Source organism: Gymnoscopelus microlampas (genome assembly GCF_963454915.1).
Source record: "Gymnoscopelus microlampas genome assembly, chromosome: 21".
Taxonomy (NCBI): Eukaryota; Metazoa; Chordata; class Actinopteri; order Myctophiformes; family Myctophidae; genus Gymnoscopelus; species Gymnoscopelus microlampas.
In genome coordinates this window covers 40,052,857-40,073,642 of record NC_139958.1, presented here as the reverse complement: position 1 = coordinate 40,073,642, position 20,786 = coordinate 40,052,857, and the positions used below count along the sequence as shown (strand labels likewise).

General features: G+C 40.0%; 2 protein-coding genes across 2 annotated transcripts in view; both read right to left on the bottom strand.

Annotated features, from left to right (window-relative positions):
- Window positions 1–6,899: 6,899 nt before the first annotated feature.
- Window positions 6,900–13,431, bottom strand: LOC311037991 (uncharacterized protein; the record flags this gene model as incomplete). Its single annotated transcript, XM_084047286.1, has 8 exons — window positions 6,900–7,404; window positions 7,605–7,700; window positions 7,807–8,076; window positions 9,662–9,970; window positions 10,785–11,033; window positions 11,684–11,967; window positions 12,480–12,544; window positions 13,227–13,431. The coding sequence occupies 8 exons, from the start codon at window positions 13,429–13,431 to the stop codon at window positions 7,365–7,367; spliced, it is 1,518 nt and encodes a 505-aa protein (XP_083903412.1). The 3' UTR covers window positions 6,900–7,364.
- Window positions 13,432–14,398: 967 nt separating this feature from the next.
- Window positions 14,399–20,786, bottom strand: part of LOC311037990 (nucleotide-binding oligomerization domain-containing protein 1-like) — a gene marked incomplete at its 3' end in the record, with an annotated part of 13,562 nt that continues 7,174 nt past the window's right edge. Inside the window, exons 3-7 of the mRNA XM_084047285.1 lie at window positions 19,119–19,832; window positions 17,303–18,956; window positions 15,811–16,068; window positions 15,227–15,616; window positions 14,399–14,810 (exon numbers count right to left, since the gene is read on the bottom strand). Coding sequence (XP_083903411.1) covers window positions 14,399–14,810; window positions 15,227–15,616; window positions 15,811–16,068; window positions 17,303–18,956; window positions 19,119–19,455 — 3,051 coding nt within the window. The 5' untranslated portion in view covers window positions 19,456–19,832. The remainder of the gene's footprint in view (window positions 14,811–15,226; window positions 15,617–15,810; window positions 16,069–17,302; window positions 18,957–19,118; window positions 19,833–20,786) is intronic.

Below are 20,786 nucleotides of genomic sequence, written 5' to 3'. Positions count from 1 at the left end.
GTCGGGGGTGGCCTAGCAGTGGTTCACAAAAACTGCTTATTAACACGGACAGTAAACCCTGGTTCCTTCTCCTCCTTTGAGATGCAAATGGCAAAAGTTGGACGCTCCAATCCCTTTTACTGTATTTTAATTTATCGCCCTCCCGGTCCAAACAGTTCTTTTTTATCCGATTTTAGTGATTTTTTAACCTCTATTATCAAATTTGAAAGGGTCCTGATGTTAGGTGATTTTAATTATCACATTAATGATACTACTAACAGTGGTGCTGTAAATTTTTTAAGTATTACTGAATCTTTTAATTTTATTCAGCATGTGTCAGGCCCCACACACATAAAGGGAAATACTCTGGACCTTGTCTTCTCATTAGGTTTAGACATCCTCGATGTCTGCACTGAGGAACTCTCGGTGACTGATCACTATTTTATTTCTTTTAATCTGTCTTTTAACTCCAATTGTTTAATTGGTAAGAAAGAGAAGCAGTCACGTTTTTTAAATCAGTCTTCTATGGAAAAATTTGCTGCCGCTTTTGACAGCAGACTAGTTTTAGGACCGCCTTTGCAAACAGATGCTGAGAGTCTGCTAAACTCTTTTAATTCTCACTGTCTGGTCATCTTAGATAAAGTTGCCCCACTAAAAACTAGATCTGTTCCCTCTGTAAACTCCTCCCCTTGGTTGACAGAGGTGACTCGCTCTTTTAAACGGAGATGCCGAAAAGCAGAACGCCTCTGGAAAGCCACCAAGCTCCAGGCCGACCGTATTATTTTAAGAGAACTTTTAATTCAGTACAATCATTTAGTTAAGGATGTGCGAGCCTCTTATTTTGCCAATATTATCGCCTCTAGCAAGCGAAATCCCAAAATTCTTTTCAACACAATTAATAACATTGTCAGCCCTCCCCTTCCTACTGTCTTCTCAAATGAAGACTGTAACGATTTTCTATTATTTTTTGTAGACAAGGTTGACAAAGTCAGAGCAAACATTACCCCCTCCTCCTCTCCCCTCCCTCCCTGCCCTACTCGGCAGCCAACTATTTGCAATTTTTCCCCTATCTCCCTGCAAGAACTGACCGACCTTGTGAGGTCAATGAAATTGTCATCCTGTCCTCTAGACATTTTGCCCACACCCATGTTAAAGGACGTTTTTAACACAGTAGGCCCGTGCCTACTCTCAATTATAAACGCCTCACTGACATCTGGCAGTGTCCCAGCTAATTTTAAACAGGCAATTATCCAACCACTCCTCAAAAAACCGAATCTGGACCCATCATTACCGTCAAATTACAGGCCAATCTCCAAGTTATCTTTCATATCCAAAATTTTAGAAAAAGCAGTGGCCAGTCAGCTCAATAACCTACTAATCCAACACAATATCTCAGACAAATTTCAATCAGGTTTCCGTCAAAAGCACTCCACAGAAACAGCCCTTCTCAGAGTCACAAGCGACATAAGTATGTCATCTGATGTTGGCAACTGCTCCATCCTGGTTCTACTAGACCTTAGTGCAGCCTTCGACACCGTAGACCACCGTATCCTGGTCGACAGGCTCAGGAAGTGGGTGGGTGTCTCTGGGAGCGCCCTAGATTGGTTCCAGTCATATTTATCACACAGGAGCTTCTCAGTGGCCGTTGGTCCTTTCTCATCCAAATCCACTACACTCACATGTGGCGTTCCACAGGGTTCTGTGCTAGGTCCAATCCTGTTTTCCCTTTACCTACTTCCCCTAGGACCCATCATAAACAGCTTCATCGGTATCTCCTATCACTGTTATGCCGATGATATTCAACTATACTGTTCATTCAAACCGGATAAAATGGATATGATCACCAAATTACATGACTGTATATCTGCTATCAAGAACTGGATGGCCAGCAACTTCCTACAATTAAACGAAGAAAAAACCCAAGTTTTAATCGTTGCCCCAGATAGGGTTGCTGCTGATGTTGCCGACCGCCTTGGGTCGCTAAAAACAAATATATGCCCTAATCCTAGGAATCTTGGCGTCATTTTAGATCAGGCCATGCTTTTAGATAAGCATGTAAATTCCGTCTCCCGTGCCTGCTTCTATCACCTTCGCAATATCGCCAAACTAAGACCAGTTGTTTCATACCCGGAGTTGGAAATGATCATCCATGCATTCATATCATCACGTTTAGATTACTGTAATTCCCTTTTCACCTATCTCTCAAAATCATCATTAGACCGCCTGCAACTGGTCCAGAATGCTGCTGCTAGGTTACTGACCAGGTCCAGGAGATCCTGTCATATCACACCTGTCCTGGCCTCTTTGCACTGGCTCCCAGTTCATTTTAGAATACATTTTAAGATTCTTGTAATCACACACAGAACCCTCCATGGCCAGGCACCTCCATATTTATGTGACCTGCTCCAACCTTATGTGCCCAGAAGGTCTCTGAGATCCTCATCTCAAGCCCTGCTGGTTGTTCCTCCCACAAAACTAAAAACTAAAGGCGATCGAGCCTTTGCTAGTTTTGCACCTAGGCTATGGAATGACCTACCCTTCCACCTAAAAACTGTGGCCTCTGAGGACCTTTTTAAAAAACTTTTAAAGACTCACCTATTCAAACAGGCCTTTATATAGCCTTTTATGTCTACCAATCTTTGTGAGCTTGTGCTGTAACATAATCCTGTATTGATTTCTTGATTTTTACCAGCTGACTGGTAAAATACTGATTGTTTTATTTTATCTGTTTATGTTATTACTGATATGTTATGCTTTTATATGTTGTGAAGCACTTTGTGACTCTGATGTCTGTGAAAGGCGCTCTACAAATAAAATTTACTTACTTACTTACTTACTTACTTCGGTGCTCTATATCCATTGCCATTGGTCAATGTGTGACGGTGGCCAGGTTGTCACATGTAACTTGCCACTTCTTTTTAGAATGCTGGCACCCTTTACTCTTTCTTAAATAAATAACAATCCACATTAAACTCACAATAATAAAATATCAATTGCACAATAAAGTGCGGGGTGCGTAATTACTGTGAGAATAATAATGGTAATCAAATACTGCAAGACTACGCCACCCTTTTGTATATGAGGGTCCTCTATAACACTCTCTTTCCTTAGGCTATTCACAGGTTCGAGTTTACCCAGGTAAGTATACACACTTTTAAAGGAGAACAAGACTTGGTAAAATATCCCTTGGAGAAAACTGGACAGAACGGTTTGTATAAAAAAGGTAAGTACTTTATTATCCTAATACAGTGGCATCTATGCCATAAAACAATGAAAAACATAAACACAAAATAACACTATACTAATAAAACCCTCAACCTCCTACGGCGCCCACTAACTAACTAAAATACAACAAACACAGGAACTCAACAATAAGGCGTAAAACACAGGGCTTGTGCAAATATAGCAATAAATATGAATTTAGCAATAAAGTGCCTACTTTTACTGAACCAGTAAAGTGACAGGTGCTAATTTAAGGGCTATATACTCATCACGGTTCAAATGCAAAAGGTGGGGAATGTCCTTATATGGGCGTAATGGAGCGGGGGTTTAGGCCAGGAATCTCGGTCTCTTCGTATCTTCGTATGCGCCGTCTGCAATCATAGAAACTAGAACCAGTTCATCTGTTCGGTGTAGATTACACATATGAGGTTTAGGACCGTGGTTTCATGAAGATAACGTTGCGTGGAAAGGTACTTACACGCGAGCCAGACAAAGTCTGGCTGTGAGTGTGTAGAGCGCGCAACGTTATTGCCACTGGCCGTCTCCTCTGCTCCTTGGTTCCGTTCGTCTCACTTTTCCTCCCCGTCGCTCGTCTGTCGCTGCGGCTTCTTGTCACTGGAAGCGGGCACGTCTCAGCTCACCGTCCGCTGCTTGTGGCTGGTGCGTCTCGCTGTCTCCTTATTCTCCACCTTTGCTCCGTGGCTCCTCTGCTCTGTGCACAACCTCCTTCTCTGGCTGCCACTGTCACACTGCCCTGTGTGCCTGCCTGTCTCCTGTCTGTCTTTCAAATGGCCCGCGCCCACTTTTGTATTGTGTGGACCACACCCTATTCCACTCTCATTCGCTCCTCCAACAGCGTGACCTGGGGACATTGGCTGGCTGGAGTGACACGGTAAATGTCATACAGCCTATCATACAGTTCAATGTCAAGTGGCTCAGGGACCGTGGGGAAATACATTGTCACGTTAAAACATTCAGTGAGAAATTACAGGGAATACATTTAAGATGATGATTGGTTAAGTGCATTATACAGTTTTTTATGCATCAATAAAATAATACAAAAAAATATTTCACCACTCGTTTTTTGACCCTGTCACAAATGCGGCAATGGACATTTAAAGGCAGGGTTACAACTACATACTTACGCCTAGTAACCTCATTCATACTTTAAAATGTTCATCTTACTGTGGACATGTTTGCCTGAAAAGGAATCTTTGAAATGTTGCATAGTTTTAGAATTGTACTCCTTTAAAAGTTCAGAGATTTATAATGGAGGCGGATGGAAGGTTTTGGGACCTCAAAAAAACACTTTCACCTAGAAACTACATTCACAGTTCAACAATTCCACCTTACTGTGGACATGCATGCTTGAGATTTTTCAAACGTTGCAAAAAGACGTCCCAGGACGACGTCGCAGAAAGACGTCCATACAACGTTGATACAACGTCCGAGTCAGACCTCAGCTGCGTTCTAACAAGACGTTGAAACGACGTCCACACGACGTCCCCTTGTAACCTCCATACAACGTCCAAGTCAGACCTCACTCAGCTGCATCTTGCTGATGGGATTTCTGACAATGAATTGAGAAATGGTAGAATAACAATGTATATAATTTGCATTTTATTGCTTCCCTTCCCTTCTCCGCCCTCTAAAATCAATAAAGCAAAGCTAAATAATACATTAGCTGGTATATTATTAATTATGTCTTAATTTGTATTAATAATACACATATTGGTGTAACTATTGTTACACCAATATGTGTATTATTAATACACATATTTAATTAATACACCAATATGTGTATTATTAATACAAATTAAAAATATATATGTTTGTTGATACACCCGTTTGGAGTCACCACTGCACACCAAATAAATGTATCTGTATTCATTGTTGTCACTTTAAAGTAAAGACAAAATATCATTCACATCTATTCATTTCCCCAGTTTATTAACTTCTAATCCTTACCCATCAACCAGGTATTACTCTTTTTTCCAAATAGAAATCAAGTCATTTTGAGGCAGAAATTGGTGGCAGGGTTTTTTATTATGGGTTACATTGGCACCTTAAATACCAGGTATTCCAACTGGTAAATTGCACTGGATGGGCTATGATCTATGAACTATAATAACCCTCAGGAATTAAATAATACAATTAAAAATAAGTCATGGGTTATATTGGTAATTCAATGTGTACATGCATTGAGTGGTCTGTAATCTTTACATTTTATGCATAATTATGCAATCATTGAAATCATTTTAAGGCAGGAAAAAAATTCTGTCACCAGTTAGAAGCTCTAACAAATGTTGGCATTGTATATATAGATTTTGTCCACTTGAGGACCACACAGACCATAGAATAAAAATAAAGGCAGAGTATGCCTGACTAAAAGAGATGGGTCTGGATGCAGACCGCAGGAAGGGGGGGCTGTTCCTATAGGGGGAGGATACATACCCCAAGGTTCGATTTCAGACGTGGAAGCACTTTCTGACTGACCTCTGGTGACCTAGAGTGGTCATTGACCACAGAATTGCATTTTTGCCACTTTTTGCCCCATTATTCTCCATTATAATAATACATATGCTTGTTAAAATGACAACTTTGTTCTAATACATGAATGGTGTCAATGGTGCTGACTATGGTTAATGAATATGGTCAATCTGACTATGGTGCTGACTATGATTAATGGCTATGGTGCTGATTATGATTAATGGCTATGGTGATTAATGACTATGGTGCTGCCTATGGTTAATGACTATGGTAAATGACTACGGTACTGACTATGGTGCTGACTATAGTTAATGGCTATGCTACTGACTATGGTGCTGACTATGATTAATGGCTATGGTGCTGACTATGATTAATGGCTATGGTGCTGACTACGGTACTGACTATAGTTAATGGCTATGGTGCTGACTATGATTAATGGCTATGGTGCTGACTATGATTCATGACTAGGGTGCTGCCAATGGTTAATGACTATGGTAAATGACTAAGGTACTAGCCTCGGTCCCAGCCTCACTTATCTGCGAAAAGAAGAGCCTGGTCACGACCTTAAGCAGCGAGTGTCTCTAGGAAGTGCTGTGTGGGTAGGATTTCCGTCGTACGCGTTTCCCCCGGAAACTATATTTCTTTGACCAAACACAACACTCGTTTCATTCACGGAGAATGTTAACAGATTTGTAAAACATTAACGTCATTTCCTTGGGCGGTACTTCCGTCAAATTCAACCGTTTCCGGTTCTTCACTTCCTAGACAACCAACATCCCAGGTCTTGCCCAGCGTGCTAAGGTACTGACTATGGTGCTGACTATAGTTAATGGCTATGCTACTGACTATGGTGCTGACTATGGTTAATTATTTTTCTTCAGGTCTTGTCAGGTTATAAAAAGTCATGATGCCAGGATTGGTGGACGGGCGGCCATCAATCCCATACAACAAACAAACAAAAAACACTTAACCCCATAAGGTTGACTGGAGTCCCTCAGGGCTCTATACTAGTGTATTTTCTGTTTTCTGTTGTTGTGAGGAAAGCTTTCGCTGAAAATAGCCGATCGACAAGCTCACAACGCGTCACACGCAACAACTCACAAGCTTGTTTATCTACTATTTTCTGCGAAAGCCCAGTTCTCCACAATAAGGATGCTGGAGTTTAAGTGGATCATTCTGTTTTCGTATTTCTCATTTAGTTTTTCCAAAGAAACAAAATGAATGACATCATGTGTTTTATTTAATGTAAATAAAGACATGAACAATGAGATACTAAAAATGATGCTTGAAATGACTCCTGATAAGATGCCAGAACAAAGTGACTGAGTAATTACTGACAATTTAAATAAACACTCAAACTGTACAATATACAACCTGAGTTGTGCATTAAATATATATTGACATATACAGCTTCACATTGAACCATTTCAATGAAACAATGACATTTTGTTTAAGTAAAGCCACAATCACCAGAGATAGAACTCAGTTGACACAACTAATAATTCACTTGGTGGCAAATAATAAAATATAGAGTTATAGACTTATAATTGCTCCAATTTGGCTATTTCACATGAATTATTAAGCACAGTTGACTCATGACTGTAACATTTTTGAGAATCATGACACATTCCTCTACTTGGACCAGAGCTTGCTGTTGATTGGGGCACCATATTTCAGGAAGGGGGTTCTGTGTTCTGTCCATGAAGCCGTTGTCTGGAAAGACATCAAATCTTTCTTTTCTTTCTTTTCTTTTTCCTTTATTTATTCAATCAAATGATACAACATTTTATTCATCAGGTACTGTATGATGTGTGTAGTAAACCATGTTGATGAATGAGTTCCCTACATACCTGAGAACAATACGTTATTCTATGAATAATTCACACATTCAAACACAAGTCCATTCTACTCACCGTATAGTTTGGATGGAGGTTTTGATGGAGAGCACCTTGGAGAGCAGCTGGAGTAATCTGTCCCTTAGAACATCAGTGAGATTATTGTGACTCAGACTACAACAACACAAGGAAGAGAAAGGACAAAGGAATAGATTACCTCGTAGTCACACAGGCACACATATGCACATGCACACACATACCATTCTATAAGGCTACTCACTCCAAGACGTGTGCTTTGTGCAGGTGGGGGATCAGAGTCCTTAGCAGCTGGTCAGTGAGTTGACAGTGACTGAGGTCCAGTTTTGTCAGTCCCTCAGAGTGTTCCAGAACCAGGGCCAAACATCTACAGGCCTTCTGATCTAGTCTGGTCTCACTGAGGTCCAGCTCTCCACCCAGGGCTCCAGCCAGGGAACCTGCTCGCATCACTGTGTTCCTTTCACTGCCCACAGAGACCAGATATAGCAGCTGGAGAAGGAGGGATTTGCTGCATCTGGAGAAGAAATACACAATGAGCAGAACATTGAGATGAATGTGGTTGGAAAACTGATTCTTCTCGTCAAGTAATCAGACGCGTAGCGTGGACTTTAATGTTGACCGGGCCAGATCTGTATACTCAAGTAAAGTACAAATGCCTCAAAACTGTACTTAAGTACAGTACTTGAGTACATGTACTTATTTACTCACCTCTGTAATTTAATTCATGAATCCCAGGATCCATTCTCTTTTGGACTCCTTAGGACATGATCTGACAGTAGCCTATATGCCTCCTACAGACTACGGTACTTAACACATTGATGGCCAAGATCGCATTGATGCGTTCTTTCAAATCCATCGCTTGCTTGCCAGCAATTCAAAAGAACGCATTGATGCGTTCTTTTGGATTTTCATTGTTTAATCTGTGATCGCGCGGGTCTGTTTATTTTTCATCAGCACTTTCGTTTTCCACTTACGTCACACTCACCCGGAGCCGGATGTATAACGCAGATTTCGTTTCCGGGTCACATTGTTTTTCTCCGGTCATTTTCGGCCAGAATAGGGAAAAACTCGTTTTTTCACACGGTATAAAATACAAACGGACAGCTCAACTTCTATTTTCTTTGGTCCGGGTGACAAACAGTCATCGTCGTCGTGTATCATATCGTTTTCAGGCCGATCCGGGGATCAGGGATTGCCGAATCATAACATCCGGTGAATGACCGGATGTGACGCGAGCCTGTTTGGGAGGGGGCGAGCGAGGTGCTCAATGTGTTAAGCACAAACTGTCGTTTGTGCTTAACACCACAATCAGAGAATTTATTTGAATGAAAAATGACAAAATTAAAAAATTAAAAAACACGCAAATTGCAGGCACAGGGGTGAGTACATTATGAATAAACTCTGGCAGTCAATGTGTTAACAGGTCACACTTGGACCATTGACATGCAGGAGTAGGCAGCTTTTAGCTTTGTAAAAGGTGCGTATGGCAGCCAATGTATCACTGCAATAACATGAGCCGCAGGTCACTTTACTGCAGTAATGTATCTATTGTTGTCGGAGCAGAATTGTTTTTTCTGGCGAATCTTGCCCAGGAGTTTGAGCAGCTAGATGGGGCAGGCAGGGTCTTTACTGACCGGGCCGTGGCTCCACTGGCCCTCATGACGCTTCGCCTCTGCAAGTAATATCAAGGACAATTACCACCTCAACTACAACCTGTTCATGTATATGTATCTTTATTATTTTTTATTTAACCTGTTACCATATCTTCCCTTCAGCTCTCACTCTCTCTTCTCACAAAAGAAATACAACATGAGGGTGCCGATGGCCTAGTAGTTAAGGCGAATACCACATAAAGGCTCTCATGCAGCCTGACAGGCTCGGGAATTAAACCTGCTACTCACTGACAGCCTTTGCTACGTGTCACTCCCCGTTTCCTGTCATTTTCACCATACTATCCAATAAAGGCAGAAAAATATATTACACAAAATTACTACAAAATGATGACGCATGCATGAAACAAAATCACCCACTTCTTTACATCTGTACATCTGTGATGTGACAAGAAGCAACAGCAGGCAGCAAAGTGTTGTCCTTCTCACCTAAGATGGACTCTGTTGAGGACAGGGAACAACAGGTCCAGTCCACTGTCCTCTACCTCACAGTCTGATAGGATGAGCTGTGTGTCCTGGCTGCTGCTGTGTGTCAGGACAGTAGAGATGTCCCTGCAGTGTGTGACAGTCAGAGACAGAGACACCACCTGCTGTTGCTCTGACAGGTCCACAGAGGAGGAGCAGGACAGATCCAGTCTGTACTGTAGAGCTCTGAGCAGACGTGATGCTGCTGCCCCCTGCTGTGTCTGACAGGTAGTGCAGCAGTGGAGGAACGTCAGCAGCAGACTCCTGTCAACACTAGTATGAGGATGTACAACATAACACATTTAATCAGCACTTCATTGATCAATTATTAATACAATTATTAATAACATTATGCAAGGACATAAACATCCAAAGCAACTACACTAGACACCTTGAATTACCCATAAAGGATACATGTTTTTGGTTTTATATTCACACTACATATTCTAAAAGCATGATACAGCAATGATGATTTGAGACTTTATCCATACTGAACATGATGTTCTCTATTGCTTCTGGTGGTATGGAGGTCCACAACAGGCTGAGTTGTGTCACTTTGTCACAGTGTTTGAGGGTAAACAGCAGAGCATCACAGTCCACTGTGTTCAACTCTGTGTTGTCCAGGTTGATTACATAGTCTAATGACCTCAATAACAGGCATGCAAACAGCCCCGAAGTGAAAAAGGTGACAACATGTTGTTTTCTTTCGGGTCAGGTGTCACACAATTGCCCTATTTGGGTTCAAAAAGGTGACTGTAGCTGAAAAGTGACACTTTTGCATGCCTGCAATAAACTGGACACACAGTCACTGGAACAACATTTATATGTCTCTCTGATGGCACACAATGTAAAGCTGGAACTGGGTCTGAAAACATGGATTATTGTTAGTATAGAATGCTGATAACACACACACAAACACACACACACACACACACACACACACACACACACACACACACACACACACACACACACACACACACACACACACACACACACACACACACACACACACACACACACACACACACACACACACACACACACACACACACACACACACACCACACGATCATTTTGAACTCACCTTTTGAATAAAACTCTGTCCAGAAAGGGTAAAAGACCTGTGATGCTGCTCTCTGAGATCCTGTTGTGCCTCAAGTCCACAGTGATCATCTGGGCTGATGCCTGCTGTAGCAGATAGAGAAGAACCTCCCCGTCTAGAGAGCAGGAGGTCAGATCTCCACCAACCTTCTCCAGGAAAGACTTTGTCACTTCCTCATCCTGAGCTGTATACACAACACCAGCTAGCTTCTGCAGAACCTCTGGACGCAGTCTAATGAAATAATGGAAAATGAAAGAATCAGAAAATATATATTACTAATGTGTCTCAACGTTTAAACTTGAATTGTATGTCTAGTGTTACTGTAACCATTGTCCTATGAAAATACCACAACACTTCTGATAACAATGACATTAACACACAACTCAGCAGTGATTCATGCTTACACTTATAGTATCACACAGAGATCACATTATTCTCTGATTACATTTTCCCTTCTGATTGGTTGTATCATGCATAGTACTAACAGCAGATACTTTCTCTTGTTCTCTCTGCACTTTGCTTTTATCCTGGATATTATGCTGCACATCTCTTTGCATTAAGAAATAAACTATCTCTCTTTCTATTATATTTATTTATTATTCCATACGGGTGAACACGCACAGAGTGCAGACTTGCGACCCTGAAGACTACACAGTAAAATCCTCAGTGTTAATGTATCCTTTATGTTCATTAAGGAGAACAATGGACTCATTCTCTGACACAACAAATTGATATTTGCCTCTTGTAAATTCAGTGCACCAATAACAAATAAGACAAATAACCAGTTCATAATTAAAAAGTCACGTGCATTCCTCATTATCTTTAGTAAAAGGTAGACAGCTTTCATATGTAGAATATTGATGAAAGAAAACAACATTAACCTGAGCTGTGAGATGTAGGGTAGACACTGAAGGATGATCTTCACTTCACTCTCTTCATCTGACCAGCCTGTCAGCTCTACTGGTTTCTTCTCTGGTTGGAGCTTCAGCACCTCTAGGAGGAGGGAGACCTTTCTCTCTGAGAGGTCTATGGACCAGACTGCAGGAGCTGACTTGTAAACTGGTTTTAATGCTGGAAGAACACTTCTGCCAGTTTGAGTCTCATAGTTCTTCACATAGGAGTATAGGTCCAGTAGTACATCACATTGATGCTTTGTGTTTACAGCCTTACGTGAGCAATTAAGGGGGAATGTTTTGTAATTAAATACAGAAGACAGCAATTCCAGAATATTTTCTTCTGTTTCTTCTTCTCGTTCTGCTGCTTCACAGATGAGCTTCCCTAGGAACTTGGATGTTTTTTCTCCACTGGCAACACTACAACAGTTCAAATGTAAAAGCAACATTACATATGGATTTCTGATCATAAACAGAACCAAACAATGATGGACACTGTACAGTATCCATCATATTTTAGGTTAGAGAGTCAATGGAAAAAAATAAATACAAATAAATAAATGTAAAATGCTCAAAAAAATAAAGGGAACACTTTGATCCCTTAATTATTTTGAGTTTTTTCATGAACTGTGTACATACTGCTAACGAAAAAACTCAAAAGAATTAGGGATCAAAGTGTTCCCTTTATTTTTTTGAGCAGTATATATTACTAAATTAGTCTCTCAATGCATGAACTTGTCTGTACTCTCTGTACTTAGTTTACACAAACTGTATAGTGTCATACAGAGATCACATATTCTCTGAGTGATTTATGTACTCTCGATGCAGTGAGAGACGACATGCAGTTGGCTGGAGTCACAGAGGAAGAGACAGAAAACAGAACCAGATAGAAACTGATGAGCCGCTGTGACGACCCCAATGGAAATTTGCCGAAAGAAGAAGAAGATGTACTCTCTGATTGTATTCTCACTTAAGATTAGTTGTATGGTTGTCATGAATAGTATATACTTATAGAAGATACTTTCCCTTGTTCTCTCTGCACTTTGCGTCTTTCTATCCAGCTCGTTGCATTAAGAAATATAACTCTTTTTGTATTATAATTCTATGCTAGTCCATACATAGTGTGCACATCGGCCGACTTGGGACAGTGACCGCAACTACACAGTAAAATCCTCAGTGTTATTTTATCCATTTGCAACTCTGACAATATACAAATGTAACCAAATGGACTCTTATGGGTCCTTTTGGAGTGAAATGAAAACTCAGAATTGTTCTGTGTACAGATAATATAGCCAGAGGCATAAATGCAAAACTACAAAAATGCATTTTGTTTTTACATTTTATAGTAGGATAATACAATACATATGATCTCATAATTAATTCAAGGGCATTACTCATAGCTGATTATCTCATTTAGCTGGATGACTTTTATATACATGTAGACAAATATTCAATGAAAGGAGACACATTAACCTGAGTTGTGAGATGTAGGGTAGACACTGAAGGAAGATCCTCACTTCACTCTCTTCACCTGACCAGCCTCTCAGCCTTATTGGTTTCTTCTTCTTTTGGAGTTTCAAGCATTCTAAGAGAACAGAGGCCTTTCTCTCTGAGAGGTCTATGGACCAGACTGAATGAGCTGCCAGGTAAAATGGTTGTAATGCTGGAAGAACACTCTTGTGTGTTCGAGTCTCATAGTCTTTGACATGGGAGTACAGGTCTAGACGGAAGTCCATCTTGTGATGCCAATAGTTTGATAGTGAAAACACTTTATCAATTGTTTGTGTGTTTAACCTCTCATGGAGAGCTACTTGCACACACAGATTCAATAGAAATGTGTGTCCTGTTTGATTCTGAGCAGCAAACCTGTAGATTATGAAAAATAAGAGTAGTCAAAATTATACTTATTATCCATGAACTTAAATATACTGTTTTATGAAAGTCAAAACACAATTATATTGTGTACCTAAAAATACCTCAATTCTATTTTGACTAGATATGGTCATCACGTTAGTAACATACCTATCTAGTATATTGTGATAAACTGAAAGTATTTTTCAATATAAACAATTAACGCTCTTTACTCCTTGAAGCCTACTGTCTCTATTCTATGGTGAACATTTGGTAAAAATCGCAGATCTACAAGCTTACAATGCATCAAGTTGGGATACATTGTGAGCTTGTAGATTGAAGAAATCTAGCGTTAAAGGAAATACTAGTGGATCTATTGCCCCATTAAGACCTGAGGCCAACTCTACGAATGCCTTCTAAATTGGTAGTTCTAAAAATGTTCTGTGCCAAGGACCCCCAAATTGAGATGTGACCCGCTGTGAGCTTGTATGTCTCCTATTTTTGAGAACCACCGTTCTAAACCAATATTCTAAATCCTAAGAGTTTTCTGAAAAACATATGATGCTATAGCTAAAATAAATCTAAAATGAGACAGATGCTTTACAGATGTAATGGGTTAAAGAGAGAGCCCTGTGGGACTCTGGTAAACAAAATGTATAGGGTTTAATTGGTAGAATTGGAAAGTTTTCTATCCTCTTAATGAGCTGGAACATTTTTTGTTGTTGTTTCTGTAAATAACTATGACTTCTTAACTATTTCCATACAACTTTGTGAGTTACAGTAATCTTTCAATATAAATGTGTTTCTATAAAAGTAATGCGGTAAGCGTAATTACAATACAACATAATCCAGTTACCTGAGCGCTGAGATGTAGGGTAAACATTGAAGGAAGATCCTCACTTCGCTCTCTTCATCTGACCAGCCTCTCAGCTCTACTGATATCTTCTCTGGTTGGAGCTTCAGCACCTCTAGGAGCAGAGAGACCTTTCTCTCTGAGAGGTCTATGGACCAGACTGCAGGAGCTGACTGGTAAACTGGTTGTAATGCTGGAAGAACACTTCTGCCTGTTTGAGTCTCATAGTTCTTCACATAGGAGTACAGGTCCAGTAGTGCACCACATTGATTTTTCGAAGAACGGAGGAATGTTCTGTAATCACACACATAAAACAACAATTCTAGAAACTTCTCTCCTGTTTCTGCTTCTCTTTCTGCTGCTTCACAGATGAGTTTCTCCAGGAACTTGGATGCTTCTTGACCAGCAACACTGCAACAGTTCAAATAAAAACCAACATGAAAAATGTATCTCTGATCATAAACAGAACTAAACAATGATGGACACTGTATCCATCATATTTGAGGTTAGAGAGTGAGTGGATTTTTTAAACGATTTACTAAATGAGCCTCTAAATGCATAAACTTTACTACTCTGAACTTTGCTGACTAGCGCTAGGCTAGCACATACATGTAAAATAGTACATCAGTGTTAATATAAGGAGGAGGAATATGAGGAGTGTACAAATGGAACCAAAGGTACCTGTAAGGGTCCAGAATGGGTTCCACACTCTTTAGAGTTTAAGACAATTGTACAGTGTCTAGTATCATATGAAGGAACTGACTGGTCTTCTCTGTATTATCTGGATTTCATATAAAGACAAATATCCAATGAAGCAAAAAAATAACCTGAGCAGTGTGATGTATGGTAGACACTGAAGCAAGATCCTCACTTCACACTCTTCATATGGCCAGCCTATCAGCTCTACTTGTTTCATTTCTGGTTGGAGTTTCAAGCATTCCAGGAGGATAGAGGTCTTTCTCCCAGAGAGATCTATGGACCAGACTGTAGGAGCTTCTGATATAAGTGGCTTCAGAAGATCAAGCAGGATGTCAGATTTCATATTGCAAACAGAGAACAATGACACGAGTGTATTCACTGTACTCTGAAATACTTCCCTCTTATTAATTGCTGCCTCCTGGCACAAATCTAGCAACAGCTGCTTTTCTCTCCCCTCCAGTAGTCCAGGGAAATGTCCCTGAACCTGTGCGTCTTCACCTCTGGATGTGTCTCTGAACCTTAATTGCAGTTTTAAAAGGAACATGAGTCACAAAACAAATGTGTGTAACTTTCTCTAAATGGCTGTTATCAAAAATGACATTGTGATGTTCTTCTGAAAAACTCAACTGTTTCAAATGTCAGTAATTCAATTAGCAAATCTGATGTTAAATTTATCCCATAATAACATAAAAAATGACACTAAATCACGCACCTGTTGATATGAGGCAGAGACTCCAACAGGGTCTGTGTCAGTTCTGGACATGCACTGGTCTTCCTGTCCCAGAGGAGGCAGAGATTAACACTCTCTGAACTGTTCTGCATGATCTCTACTGCTCTTTCAAACACTCTTTTACCACCACAGACTGGGAGGTGCAACTCATTTCCGCCTAGACCAAGTAAACCTCTGTAGTCCAACTTCTCCTCACTGAGGAGAAAAGCCTTCCAGAGCTGGCTTTTCAAGTTGTCACACCTGGAAGACAAGGTTTTTCTTAAACGAGACCTTCCCTCTTGTACAGGTAATTATACATGTTGTAACATTACAGTAGGTCCATCTTAGTAGCTTTATGGTAAACGCTGTAGTAGGATTCTGTACCAATTGGCACAAGTATCAGATCCTTTTAACCCATTAGGACCGGGAACCCATCTGTGTCCTGTTACGATGCCTTTGGCTATTCAAAAAATAGCAGATCTACAAGCTCATAGCATGGCACAGAGTGCCGTGCTATGAGCTTGTAGATCTGCTATTTTTGAAAAATCTTTTTTTTCTTTGCAAATCTTTGAATATATATATTTTTAAAGTGAACCTTTTTTAGTCAAATCTTTGCTTCTGGGGGCGGTCACTGGAACAACATATTGAGATCCGCGGCCAAATACCTATCATTTTGAGTGGTCCTTGAGATGAAAATGTTTGAGAACCACTGATTATAGCAACATAAGTTTTGTTCAAAAAACTGGTAGGATTTAGAAGACATTTGTAGAATCCCCAGAAGCAAAGATTTGAGTTAAACAATTTAGCTTTGAAAGATATACATATTCAAATATTTGCACAAATGTTCATGATTTTTCAAAAATAGATAAAGAAATCTTAAAATGACACACAGATGCGTTTCCCGGTCCATTAACTGCCAGAGGTATTTCTGAATATTTCTAGCCAGTGCCAGAGATTTTTCATTGAAAAAAAAAAAAAGTACTCAGGAGCCGAGATAAATTATTTTTAAGTTTTAAGTTAACAAGGAAGTGGATGGGAGTCTTTTCCTTCGAAAAATCATATCTCCTTGGTCTTTGGGTCAAATTGAAAAATTAACGTTCACGTAGATCTACGCGATTGGCACGTGGCGGCTTTAAATAGGTTCGCGTAGATCTACGTGATTGGCAGTTAATGAGTTAATGGGTTAAGGACTCCATTGGAGTTAATTCCTAAATCACTTCATCAAAAAAGTGAATTAAAAAAGACTTAAGGTCCTTACACACCGGGGCGATTTTTTCAAGCGAATAATACGCATTTTTTAAAAACCTTATAAAGTCAATGGAAGCGTACATGGAGCGAAAAAGCGAAAAAGCGAAGCGAAAAAGCGTCTTTTAATTATTCGGAACGAGTCAGAATTTTGCGTATATTCACATAATCGCCGGTGTGTAACGACCTTTAATGTACAGTAACAGCCTAATTAGATAAACTGTAGTAGAATGAAAATCAACATGCTCACCCATCAAGTTGGATGTTTTTCAGGCATCCGCGTATTAATCTCAGTCCTTGTTCCGATACAGTGTCCGCAAGGTTTAGCTTTATTTTCCTCTCTTGGGACTGACTGATTACATAAGACACAGCACAATAATGGTGAGGATCAAGATTCTCTTCACTCAAATCAAGGCAATAATTCAGTTTCTCCAGAAAGTGAAGACAGGCCTCAGTGGACTGAGATTCAAACAAGCATTGGCACAAGAACAATATGTTGCTGTCAGTGTAACTGTGATCTTCAGTTAGTGGAGAAGAGAGAAACGTGTTTACCACGTCTCTGATGAAAGTCTTAGATATTTCCTTCACCTGCTGATCTGGAGTCAGACATTCTAACATGTCAAGATTTTTCTCGCTACACAAACCACACAAAAAAGGGATCACATGTTTCATGTGTTTCATCTCTTCAGCGCAGCTCTGTTGCAGAAGATCAGTTATTTCATCAGGATTCTTCAAAAACCACAAAGCTGCAAAAAACTCCTGTATGGTGTAGTGGAGAAATGCAGAGTAGGGTTTCGATAATGCAGCTGCAACATCAACATAAACTGTGTTCAGGAAGGCTGACTGAACATGGCTTCCTCCACAAGACAGTGCTGTTAAATTCACAGTTTTCCGTTGAGTTGCCTGAGAAGCATCCCTTGCCAAAGAAAATATTGTTTCACTGCAGTCTTTGATATGGTTGTTTAGACTATTTTTTGTTATTGCCTTGCCACTGTGCTTTTGAATGCACCCGCAAAGAATGTTGATGTATATTTTAGCTACTGTGCATGGTTCTTCAGAAGCCATAGGGTTCTTACAAAAAAATGAAGCAACCATCATCAAAGCATATACTGGGACATGGCAAAGACTGAACAACTCCAGGTTGTTCTCAACGGTGCTCAACTGCTCAGTGTTCAACATCTTAGCTAAGTACGCTCTGATGGACTTTGTGCTGAAGCCTTTCACCTCCACTCTGAGAGAAGGCCAGTCTGATAGGAAGTCTTCTGATTCAACCTCTGGTCTGCATGTGATCACAATCTTTGCACCAGGAAGCAGTTCCCCCTTCACAAGTCTCTCTATCACTGAGGAGGAGAGATCTGTGAGTCCATCAAGAATGATAGTAACATTTTCTGAATTTCTCTCTATGTCCTCCAAGATCTCTTCTTTTCCTTTATCTAGTTCACAAACGCATCTGGTTTTGAGAAGATCCTCCAAGCTATTGGGATTTGTAGACATTTCTCTCATATCAAAATAGAACATGTAATCTACGTCCTCGCTGTCACTTCCTCCCCAGATTTTCAGCATTTCACATGCCGCTGTTGTCTTTCCAATTCCAGTCTTACCTACCACGAGAATTTTGTTTTTGTGTGTTTTGAGTAATTCATCTACAGATATTTCCTCTTTATTCTTAGGAATGTAGGTGTTCAATTTTTTAGGACGGCTTTTCTTGCTTTTCTTGGTCTTGAATTTTATTATTTCAGATGGTGTATTTTTATGTCCATGTAATACCAGTGGAGTGTAAGACAGATTTGAATCCTCATTCTTGTTTAGATGTAGAAACCTTTTGCTTTGGTCCCACACGTTTTCTGATAGCTCAAGAGCTTTTTTCTTTAACTTTGCCTGGTATCCATGGCATGATCTTGGACCTGAAATGAAAATAATAAGTGGATAAATCGTCTGTAAACTGACTGAAATACCAACAAAGAAATCTTGGTAGGTATACAACTCTTGCGTTCACAATGCAAAAAGTCAGCAGCATATCAGTGTACCATACTGTATTTGCCATTGTTCCCCTTTACATACAGTACCTTTAGAATAGTTGATATCCATTTCCACGTCATCTTTGAAAGGAAAGCAGCTGATCCAGTGGTGTAGGTCTGGTCTCAAGGTTGTCTTCCTATTTATTTCAATGATCTTTAGTAATTCATAGGAAGCTGCCTCCCCTTTGTTTGTGACCCAATCCAGTATTGTTCTTGTTTTATTAAAGTCAGTAGTCTGTGCCTGTACTTCACTGACCTCCTCCTCAATAAACACTTCTCTCTGATACAGATTCTCCAAAATAACAGAAAGATTCTGTAATCCCCCCACGAGGTGGGTTCTGGCATTACTGACATATTCCACAGCTGACTGACTTGCACACGCCATGTCACTTTATTCTTAAAGATGTTGCCTATATTAATCCTATAGTCCATAGGCTAGACACATTTTGTGTTAATTCAAATATTTAGTCCATTCATATTTCATTAACTGTTATGAAAGAACCTAAATGTAAATATACTGAAACTATATTGTAGGTGTGTCTTGTTTTATATCTGTCTATGTCTTATATCTGTCTGGATGCACATCGTTATCTTTTGTGTGATGTGTGTTGTGTTCTATGGCTGTGCCGATTGAAGTTCTTCAGACCCACACCATCTGCAGGTTGCTTTTTTACCACTTTTTCTCCCCAATTCAGTCGTTATGCCAATTGATTCCTTCTGGTGCTGGTTGCTCTTTTAATAGGAACTGTATGAAGGTTGTGTCTCTGTACAAATCAATGAAAAAGAGCGTAAATGATCAGTGAATTGCAGTCTCACGCGCGCACGCACGCGCACACACACACACACACACACACACACACACACACACACACACACACACACACACACACACACACACACACACACACACACACACACACACACACACACACACACACACACACACACACACACACACACACACACACACACACACACATTAACACAGAGTGGATTCACATGTAGATTTACACTTTGCATATGCTATTTGACTAATAGTTCATATAATATTAACAGCAAATGTGCTTTTGAATAACAATGTGAAAATAAATTGAATAAAGTATAATGCTCTACATTTGAATTATAAGCATGCTAAACACTAGTATATAAAAAAAGTTCTGAAACCTTACTTAGGTCGATTATTTCTCCCCTTCAATAATACCAATTGGTATTGTATAATTATATTGTTGAACAACACAGCTAAACGTGCGGGTAGCACCCCCACAACTTTGTCCAAATCCCTAATATGCTTCTGTTGGTATTCGCTCTCGTTTTGAGTGTGGGTCCTTAAACTTTAACAGAGATCTGTCTGTGGTACCGTTATGCAAATCCTGCCTGTGAATCTCAATAGTCTAGGACCTGGCTAAGATATGTATGCACTTAATTCAGGAGAGAATAGCTCAACTGTTCTTGGCTAATATGACCCCAGGGAACAACTTAGGAACTTTGACTAATTCTCTATCCGGGACGAAATACCCGAAAATGACCACACCCTTTTTAAAATGACCATAACCGGTGCACTATTTCCAACATGGTAAACCGTTGGAGCAACAGATTTACTGAGGTGCTCAACATTTTCAGAATACTTATGTTTAGGGAAACATAGTAAAGTGTAACATTTCTAATTTGATATTTTATGACAGAACAGCCAGGGCTTACAGTCTGGATTACAGTTTT